Source organism: Agrilus planipennis, unplaced genomic scaffold (assembly GCF_000699045.2).
Source record: "Agrilus planipennis isolate EAB-ADULT unplaced genomic scaffold, Apla_2.0 scaffold31, whole genome shotgun sequence".
Taxonomy (NCBI): Eukaryota; Metazoa; Arthropoda; class Insecta; order Coleoptera; family Buprestidae; genus Agrilus; species Agrilus planipennis.
In genome coordinates this window covers 1,885,148-1,896,143 of record NW_020439053.1, presented here as the reverse complement: position 1 = coordinate 1,896,143, position 10,996 = coordinate 1,885,148, and the positions used below count along the sequence as shown (strand labels likewise).

At 30.9% G+C, this 10,996-nt stretch overlaps 1 protein-coding gene across 1 annotated transcript; it reads right to left on the bottom strand.

Annotated features, from left to right (window-relative positions):
- Nucleotides 1–304: 304 nt before the first annotated feature.
- LOC108741126 (ubiquitin-protein ligase E3C) lies at nt 305–5,488 on the bottom strand. Its single transcript, XM_025977012.1, has 15 exons — nt 5,291–5,488; nt 5,076–5,215; nt 4,838–5,023; nt 4,562–4,784; nt 4,133–4,450; nt 3,665–3,962; nt 3,421–3,605; nt 3,241–3,356; nt 3,126–3,179; nt 1,901–2,153; nt 1,596–1,840; nt 1,335–1,541; nt 784–1,039; nt 587–717; nt 305–525 (listed from the first exon to the last, which is right to left on the bottom strand). Exons 1-15 carry the CDS (start codon nt 5,292–5,294, stop codon nt 361–363), a joined length of 2,781 nt encoding a protein of 926 aa, XP_025832797.1. The 5' UTR covers nt 5,295–5,488; the 3' UTR covers nt 305–360.
- Between the last annotated feature and the right edge of the window lie 5,508 nt (nt 5,489–10,996).

Genomic DNA, 10,996 nt, shown 5'->3' with positions numbered 1-10,996 from the left:
TTATACAATTGAATAAAACAGTAAAATGAGAAGTTATAGTCAACAAAANTGTAATCTTGCAAAGTAATTGGTTCATCTGAAATCTCCATAATTTCATCTTCTTCATCACTATCATAGTCCATATTGTAATTTTCTTTAGGTGCAAGTTGATGCAAGTTTGCACTAAGAAGTGACAATACCTTTATACTCTTCTTTGTTGGCTCTAGAAATTCAACCTCTAAATGTCGTGCTATAGATAAACAGGGTACACATTATAAGTTACTATCATTTTATTTAAAAATAAATCAATAAACTTTTATACAATTGAATAAAACAGTAAAATGAGAAGTTATAGTCAACAAAATTGAAAAACATAATAAATTAAGATAATTCAAAACCAGCCTGTTGTTCAATAGCTGCTAAAACTTTTGCAGTTAAAGTTTCTTCATCTCTAATAATTGGAAGTTTCAAAAGATTTAAACATGTACTAGCAGTTGGCATTCGATCTTCTTCAGAGGACTGAATACAAAATTGTGGATTTAGTTCCTAAAAATACATTACAAGTGCTACATTACATTACTGACTAGAAATGATTTGAGATACTTACTTTAAAACCAAGTAGTGGTGGTCTTGAGCAGCTTGTTACAAATTTCAATAATTGTCTTTTTTGTGTATCAGAGAAGTTGTGTAGAATTCTCCAAAACATAACAATTGTTGGATGATCTTTAGTAAATTCACCTTAAAATTGAAAATAAAAGTAAGAAAGGCAATTTTCATTGAGAATAACATTCAGTATTGTATTACCTCCATAAGAAGTGTGAGTCCTGAGATCATTTACGTCAATTTCTTGATTATTTCCACTAATAATAGTTTGAAGTTCATAATGGTCAAATAATCTCAACCATAACAAGGGAACAACACTGTTTAATCCTGCTCGGAATGCGGCACATTGTTTTTTAATTTGAGTATTAAGTTTATAATCAGCAAGTCTATGGATGTATTCTAATCTGTTGTAATTAGTTACTGGAATGTTTCGACCGTTAGGCTTAAGTTCTATCATCTGAAAATATTTTAAATATTTATTTATTAATTTAAACGAAGCATAAAACAAATTGTTGAATATTAAATAATAACGAATGAATGAAATACAAGGCAAGTACACTTCAAAAGAAGCTAAATTTTTGAAATATATGAAATTTAAATATTGGATTGCAAAAAGCCAATCTTATCCAAATAAAAAATTCAAAGGATGTAATTAGTACTATAAATTAATCAACTATTAAGTAACAGAAGTTAATCAAACTGAAATAATAAAAGTGTAATGCAATGCGGTGTTTATAAAAACAAATACAAACCTTGGTTTCCCCTAAATCGCTATTTATAGTAGTGAAATCTAAACCAAGATCTTGAACGTCTCCCGTAAAATCTTTTAAATATAGTAAATTCCTATAGAGCACAAGATCCAATGATTTTAAATAATGAGCACTCGCTTTGTCGACCAAAATTTTCGCTAGAAAGAATTCGGCCAACGGTAAATCCACCAAAATATTTTCAAAAATTGCCTAAAACAGTTTTTATTTTAGAATCTTGTGATTTAAAAATCGAATGACTTATACTTTTCCCACAAGCCTCCCTATGAAATAGTAATGTTCTTCGAAGTTTTCAACAATTAAATGAACATTTGGATTTGGATACAACGTATTGTCATTTGTTAGTAGGAAGAATCCTCGATTTGGATCAAATGCGGTTTTTAAAACTTCGTTAATGAACTCTTTAAAAATTCCACCACCATCTATTCCAGCTTCTTCAAGTCCTACATTATTGATGAATTGGATTCTTATCTTGTGTCTTAAATCTGATTCTATAAATTAAAAAATTTTGTTTAATTCTTCCCACACAACTATACGCGATAATGTATTACCGTTTTCTCTTGATAGTTTTTCAAAGGCATCTTCGTACAAATAGGCCCGCCTTATGACAATTGGGGTTTCTGATAAAAATTCACGTTGTAATCTCATATCCTCCCGTAAATTATTTAAACAGAGATAATTCAAAAGCAAAACTCTGTTGTTAAATTCTACCAGAAATGGTAGTGTTTGTAAAAATGCTAAAGATCGCTGTTCAATTGTTAACAACGGTGGTTGATTTTCTTCTGTAATATAAAAATCATGTTTAATTTTCAAGTACATTAATAATTATCTCTAAAGATGTACGGCATATTCGTTTTAGCAAGTTATACTTCTGGAAATGCTTTATTTTCAAAATATTAAAAAAGTTAAAAGAAGGATGATATCATATTGGCAGTATTTACGTTTACGCTACAGTTGATAATAGAAAATTATTAAAAATTAATAGCTGTACATTGTCTGTAGTAACTTATCAAAAGTAAATACCAGTTTAAAGTTTGCCATTTATTGTGATTTTCTACAAACAAACACAGTGAACAATCTTTTACCTAAGTTAAAAGTTTTGACTAACCGTAAACTGTTAATACTTATCACAGTACTGTGAAAGCAAAGAGAGGGGTCCAGTACAATATAATATTAAGTAATAAGCTTTAATATAAATATAAGCATCGCGTAGGCCATAGGAGCTCAAATATCAAATAATACAAGACCACCAGTGCTTACATGATTGAAGATGGTCATCAAATTGAGGATATTGCAGGAAATACTAAAGAAGATGAGTATATATTATTTACTGGGTTTACATTGTTAACTAATTAACGCACACCCTGTCCATGGGTATATATTTCAAATTTTACACAGATGTTCCTTGTACAATGTAGCCGAGCACTAGGAAAGGATTTTTTAAATTCAACCTCTAAATGTCGTGCTATAGATAAATAGGGTACACATTATAAGTTACTATCATTTTATTTAAAAATAAATCAATAAACTTTTATACAATTGAATAAAACAGTAAAATGAGAAGTTATAGTCAACAAAATTGAAAAACATAATAAATTAAGATAATTCAAAACCAGCCTGTTGTTCAATAGCTGCTAAAACTTTTGCAGTTAAAGTTTCTTCATCTCTAATAATTGGAAGTTTCAAAAGATTTAAACATGTACTAGCAGTTGGCATTCGATCTTCTTCAGAGGACTGAATACAAAATTGTGGATTTAGTTCCTAAAAATACATTACANCTGAGCTTAAACATGTATTATAGAGATGAAGAATTGCTGGTGATATGTTTCCCTGAGAAATAAAATTCTATTGTAAAACCATTTTATTTCTTACTTAGGTATGTAGTACTTACTGTAGTTCTACATAATGGATATGCCATTTCAATTAATGTAATTGACATATTTTTGAGCATCTCTGACATACAACATAAGTCTGATGAATTAAAAATACCACATGTATCTGATGTTTCTAAAAACAATTAATGTCCTGCATAAATTTCATTTTTTTTTTTACTGCTACTTATTTCACTTACCAGTATCTAGTAATGTATCTGTATATACAATAAACATGCTACAAAATACAGATATTGCAGTATGTATGTCTTTCCAGAAATCTAAAAGTCCATTGCTTGACTGATAAACTGCTGACTGATTTGTCTTAATCCATTGCCACAGTATGTTTAAAAATGTACCTTTCAAGGCCAACATAAAAACAAGACTGTATAATAAAAAAGTATGTTAAGAACATGCCTATTAAACACAATTTGTATTACTTACGCAAATTTCTTAATAGCATCTTTACAAAATAGCAGAAGATCTTGCGACAAGTTTGTCAGAGAAAGTATTACTTCCTCATCATTTACATGGTCTTCAAAATACGTATAAATCTTTCTCACTCTGTCTGAATTATTTAAAAGGTGAATGTAATCTTGCAAAGTAATTGGTTCATCTGAAATCTCCATAATTTCATCTTCTTCATCACTATCATAGTCCATATTGTAATTTTCTTTAGGTGCAAGTTGATGCAAGTTTGCACTAAGAAGTGACAATACCTTTATACTCTTCTTTGTTGGCTCTAGATAATTAAATCAAATATTAATTTAAGCAAATGAGTAAATTAAGATTAATTAAAACTAGTTGCTGTAGTTTAAAAATATTTAGCAGAGTTTGTAACTTATTCTAAATAAGCTACTACTAAACAGAAGTCAATTCAATGAATTATTTAATAAATATTGTTGTACATACCAAAACCAGGAGACTCAAGAACTAAGAAGCAATAAAGTAGTGCATTTCCCATATTACAGCGCTGACTTCCATAAAGAAATTTAACAAAATCATCATATGGAAAGTTTACACTTTTCAAATATGGAATAAGAATATCTTTTATTTGTGTTGTAATTGTGGCAGATAAGAAACTGTTACAAAACATAGACCAAATGTCTTCTGATTGTTTTTGAGATGGTAGAGAATTTACATATAGGAGTGGTCGATGAATTAGCTTCAAAATAATTTCTAATTGCTCTGTTCTGCATTCCAACAGATATCTTAGTTTAGTAAAGTAACCTGCAAAGATTTTTTTTAAATACCTCACTTTATATGCTAAATTTCCAAAGTTTAACATTTTCTCAAATATGAGATACACGATGATAATTTAAGTGAAATTTGTTTGCTCACCTTTACTAATTAAGTAAGGCCATATGTCAATCTTTGATACAGAATTTGTATTTGCAGTATAGGTATCTATAAAATGTAAAAATAGATCTGTTAATGGGTTATCATCCATTTCTTTTATACATAAAGCCAATGTCCTTTTTATTGACCAATTTAATGAATTATCAGCATCCATTTGTTGTACTAATTGTAAATGTTGATCTAGCAATATCTGGCATGCTTTGACCTAAAATTAAATTTTGAAACCAGAATATCATACAAACTTGTAGTTTAATTTACCAAACAGTCACTATCAATTTTAGAATTGTAGAAGAATAATAGCCTCCCCAATAAAGGTTTGATATTCAGAACACTTTCACTCTGATGAAAATTTATTCTTTCTTCCTGTTTTTTATGTTTACGTACTAAATAACTCCTAATATAAGACTGAAGAATGAGGGTACTTTTCAACTTCAAACGTTGTTCCTAAAATTAATTGTCATTAACACAAAAATAGCTCAAGTATAGTAAAACAAACCTGTCTTTTTTGTCTTTCTTGATGTGCTCTTTGTAGTAGAGTATCTCGACTCTCATTTTTACTTGCACCTGAAAGATTTTGCTCAGGCCTTCTTCGACATTCGCCTTCGAAGTTATAACTCATTTTGTAAGGCATGTGAGCTATATGAAAAAATAAAAATAAATACACACAATATCCAGCAAACTTACGATTAAAGTGTTTTAGAATTAACTTACCCATGTTTTCAATTCAGCAGTTGTTAAAAAATATTGTGCAATTCAATCTGATTTAACGAAAACAATATGCAACTATCTTCTCTGATGCTAATGCTGGTTTAATATAGATAAGTGTCTGCAATTTTGTTTTATTTTGTACCCAAAAACGATTAACAGTAATGTTTAGTATGAGTTGACATAATTTTGACGTGACTCTGACAATACTCTGACAGATTATTTATAAACAGTGATCTATAAATAACAGTGAATTTTCTTCTTTTTGTGCTGCAGAACAAACACTTACTTCACGTATTCATTTTTAGTTTAATAGATGCCGCTAACTGTCATGAAAAATAAATGCTTTAGATTTTTTTTAAATGGTAAAAAAGCCTTTATTGATGGACATTACAAGAAATACTGATCGTATAGCCCTTTGTTGTAAATCTGCAACCTATATTAATACATTTATCACGGAGCATTAAATTGTGCTTACAGTTAGTAACGCACATCGTTTAACATTAGTTTTTTATTCTTCTAGATTATAGAACTTTTATTATATGCTGCGTGAAAAAAATATTAATAAAAATGAATGATCAGTTACAAAAAGTCTTTCTTCATTTTTTTTTACAGGATTTGCAGCTATGAAGATTTTTCAAAAACATTAAAAAACTTTTTTAAGATATACTCATCATTACATCATCTAGGTACATATTAAAAACAATGTGTATCTAATAATTTTTTAGAATTTCTTGTTTTGTATTTGTGTATACGTATTTCTACAATGGTTCTGAATTTATGATATACATAGACATTTTATTTTGTAATTAATTATTTATTTAATGAACATCATTTCGAACCGATTTATTAAAATGATCCTGCAGATTGCAGAATTTTATGTTATTAAACGGTTTATATTTATGTTATTGCTTTTTATATAACCCACTTTCCAGTTTTATTGTTTAATAAAGCGTACAAAATGATGTCTTTCTGAACATTTAACGTCTGACCAGGGACGTAGTTATGGGTGGGGCAGAGTGGGCAAATTTAAAAATACTGAAAGTTGCGGTGTTTTTATTTAATGGTACAAAAATGTCTATTACTTGTCTATTTTACTTAAGTCGAGAGGTTTTGAGATTTATCTTCCTATGAACATGATAAGTATAAACTACATTACCTACCCAAGAAATTTTGCTTCTTGGCCTAGGGACGCATACGTATCAGGAGAGAACCTAAACATACGGTTTGAGACATTTTTTACGTATTCTGGCTAGGCGCGTTTTGGTTTAGATGGAAATTAAAAATTGCAATGGTATGGCTCACTCTTGGCTCATACAATAGGATTCTTTTTCTACTTGCCGTCCTTCTGTGATTGACTGAAAATGTTACGGACTTACGATAGGGCTGAAACGCCAGCCGGGACATTCGCTTTAGGAATGGTATAACTAAACCAAGATGGATAATTCAAAAACTCAATTAATTTTGATAAATTGGTAAAGGATTTCGTGACCAGCATATGAACCGATGTTGTCCTGATAGAAGGAACTCTGAAGAAGCTCACTATTCGTGTTAGCGAAACGTTAGGAAGCAACTTCAGGCGACAACGACCTTCAGATGAGAATTAGGACAGCACCAGTTCGATTAATTTTGTAGAAACTTAATAAAAGATACTGAAATTTGATTCTTTTACATTTAGGATTGAACTTTGGAACTTTTACTTTTCATTTTTGGTAGATATTTACTAAAACTAAATGAAATATGGAGATTGGAAAAACTTTGGCGGCTGTTGTAGAACAAACAAAATAGTAGTGTTGTGTTTTTGGCGTTTGAGTTTTAAGCTATTTTGTTTGTTCTACAAAACTAAATGCGAAAAATTAATCATGAATATCTATCTAAAAACATCCCAGTTTTCTCAGGCTTACGCTACGTTCTTGGTGCTACGTTTATTTGCCCATTCATACTTTTATGAAGTATTGACTTCTTTTAGTAGATAACTTCTTTTTTTATAAATTCTGTGCACGTCATTTTGTAATTATAAAGACATTCTGTGAATGACCCTTTCCGCTCTGTCTACACTGAAAATGAGTAAATTTCGTTCTTGCACCTATCGCGACGAGATAAACGGAAACATCCGTTCCCATGAGCATTGTGACCGCGGACTGCAAAGAAATATTGACAGATCTTGAGAAGGTTTATCTTTCTTTCTTGTTCTTTTATTTTATTTTTTTTAAAGAAGTACATCTATATTTCTTTTACGTCTTTAAATTTCTACTTATCGAACGTTTCTCATTTAATAAATTATTTTAAGTACAAAAATTTTTCATATTATATTGATGAACCATTTACTACTGTAGGTGGCTTTCTTAATTAAATATTAATACTTAACTATCAAACCGAGACAACTGCTTTAATGACCGAGAACCGGGATTTAATGCTTATAACAGGGACGTTATACCTATTATGCAGCCCTTGACTTAAGAGTTGCATGATCTTCTTTCTTTAGAATTATTAATTTACCTATTTTAACTTCATTTTATCTTTGTTTATAGATATTATAAAATATTCGAATGCGAATAGGTACATATATACCTGAAAGTACTCAAGTACGATAACAAGCACTTTGTTATCAATTGGTGACGGTATTTTCAGTATCGAGGGCGTCCTATTCTACTTTTCATTTAGATATTTTTCGGTCACAAGTACTCATTACCGTCCTTTGTTTTTTTCATAAAATGAACCCTTTTTAAGTTCGACTTTCAGCTTTTGCTGTTTTGACCATGAATGGGATTTTACGGTTAAATAAAAAGCACCATTTTGTACTTAAAAATGTGCCTTTTTGAATAGCAAGTCGGATTATTATAGAATTTATTTTGGTGGATAGGGTTAACCCGCATTAAGGTGCTGGGGTTTTATTGTTTCGAGCATTTTCACTCTTATGACGATCGCCCTTATGTAAAAGAAAAGATCGGATGGTACGAGACAGATGAAAGATTAATTAGAAAGGCAAATTTTAAAAACAATTTTTCTACTTTTAGATTAAAAAGTCAAGTGTTTCAGTAGTGCCATGAATTTATTAATGAATTTTTAGCATAAGAAAGAAATGAGTGGTTTATTACCATTACTTCTTTTGCATGAAGTGCCTACCTTTTGTCATTAAGTTGTGGTATATTTAATATTTACTGAAAATTTGAAAAGTCTTATAAAGTAAGGGAAGAGATGTCTGCAATTCTTTAATTCTTTTGTACAAAGGTGTGGATGTCGTAAATCAACAGATGTAAGTATCCTGAAAATGAAAGCATTTATAAGACTTGATTATTTTATTTCTTTATAAAAGTCAAAAATATTAGGTATATATAAACCCATCAAGACCTAATATCCATCAATTCTTGGTAGACATCATGCACAAATATGAACATACATATTTTAAACTTCTAGCTTTATATTTCTAGCAATCGTAAAAATATTTTTAATTGTTATATGTATCAAAATCTATGACACAGTTTTTAAATATTTTGAATAATAACAAAAAATGAGTTATTATAGTAATGCATATATAGATAAGAACAGTATTAGTACGTATGTGTAAATTCAATTTTTAAGCACCGTTTTCCATCTTTTGGAAGGTAATATATATCGTATAAATTTCGATGTTCGCAATATTTCTGATAAAACGTTTTATTATTGTACCTACATACTAAAACTTTTGAAAGCGTTTCGAAATAAGCAAAGTGCCTTAGGCTCTTTGGAAGTAAGCGTAAACCCTAATTTGTTAACTGATGTGAAGATAAACGCCCTAGGCTTACGGCAATGAATTTGGAACTTGAATATGATAATAATGTCCATTAAATTCAATAATTAGAGAAGGCCTTCCATATAAATATACGTATGTACCTATACACCTAATCTTCCTAAATATGAACCGTACTAGGTTTGCGTATATCTCATCATCATAAGGTCGTCAGTGGTAAGATTGGTTGGACACGTACCTCCACTCTTTCCTATCCTGAACTAACATTCGCATTTACCTGAAACCAGAACATCTCACATCCTTAACTATTTGCGAAAAGTAATCTAATCTAGGTCTACCTCTACTTCTCTTAACTCCTGTTTCTTCCTCTAATATGTCTCTGACTGGACCTTCAGTCCTGAGAAGATGTCCTAGTCACCTATCTCGCTTATTTCCTCTGTCTTCCTGCGTTGTCCTATTTTCTTTAATACATCTTTATTTCTAATCTTCTCTATACACGGTATCCTCACTGTTCACCGGTAACACCACATGTCGAACGTTTCTAATCTTTTCTTTTGCGCTGGGCTCACCGTCCATATTTCGCACCCGTACAGCGCCGCGCTCCAGATATAGGAACACCTTTAATAATCTTTCTTTAATGAAGTTAAACTTGCTGGTGTGGATCATTGCAATTCTAGATTTGCGGATGCGGATGAGGATATCAATGCCGATATGGATATTTCGTTTTTCTCCGAAAATACTTAGTAGAATTGTAAGTGTTATTCAATCCTTTTATTTTCATACATTTTGAGATTTCCAGTCCAATTTCAAATAAAGAAAAGATGGCTTTCTACCTACTTTATTCATTTTAATGCATAAACAATCACAAAACATAAAACATTTGTTTAATAGCAACATATTGCAGCATTATAGTGTAACAAAGATCCCTAAATGACCTCATCAGAACGTGCGGATCTGGATCAAAATGCGAATTTTCAATAATTCAACTTTTGCGGATGCGGACAAGGGTGCGTATATTAACATTCTTTATGCGGATCATCCACTGTTGCGGATGTCGATATCCGTTACAATTCTATTCTGTACAGATCCTATCTATCTCCCCTTGCAATTAGGTGTAAATCCTAGTTACACATATTACTTAATAATTAAGTAATAATTTTGGAATTTGTCAAAACAATATTGTCGAGGCAATAAACAATTTTGTAAAAACATTACAGTGTTCCTTATCTTATTTTTAATAAACATGCTGCATGATTGCTGCACCGTCGAAAGTTTGAATCAGATGCTAGTTAGTTAATTTATAACGGAGAAATTATAGTGTAACATAAATGCACTTTCAAGCTAAACCTTTGCTGAGCAACAAACGCAAGATTAATTTCGGAAAAGTTTAAATAATTCTCTTTTTAAAATTTAAATTGACGAAGGTAAAATGCAGTAACAATCATAAAATTGTTTGGTTGGCGCAAAATGGTTCAAGCACAAATTCCGATAGCTAATTCAAAATCAATTGAAGTATCCACGTAACATATTACACATGATTCAGCTAAATTGGTGGCTGGTTTGGCAATTATAAAATCGATCGAGCTGTCTACTTCTCTTCAAAAATATGTACGTGTTTGTCATCTGTTATCAACAAGTCTTTTAAATTTTATACTACGTTGGGAACGATTTTCCGATCCGACGGGGCTTGAACCTTGATGTAGCTCTTGTGGATCGGCTTGCGAGTTTTGATGATTTAGGGAGCCGGACCATAGGTTCAACCATAATGGGAGGGGAGGGCTCTTAAAGAGAAACCAGACTTAGGTAAGGCCCTGAAAGAGGGCAGCAGCTCATTTAGTACTCAATAGTCAGGTCAGTCAACGGGAAACCACCACATTATGATATCCCAAGAAAAACAAACCGAACTCAAATGATGACGTCCTCCAGGGTAAAGCACTCTGAACGTAAATTACTCCACCATTCGGATGTTCGGGGGGGGGGGG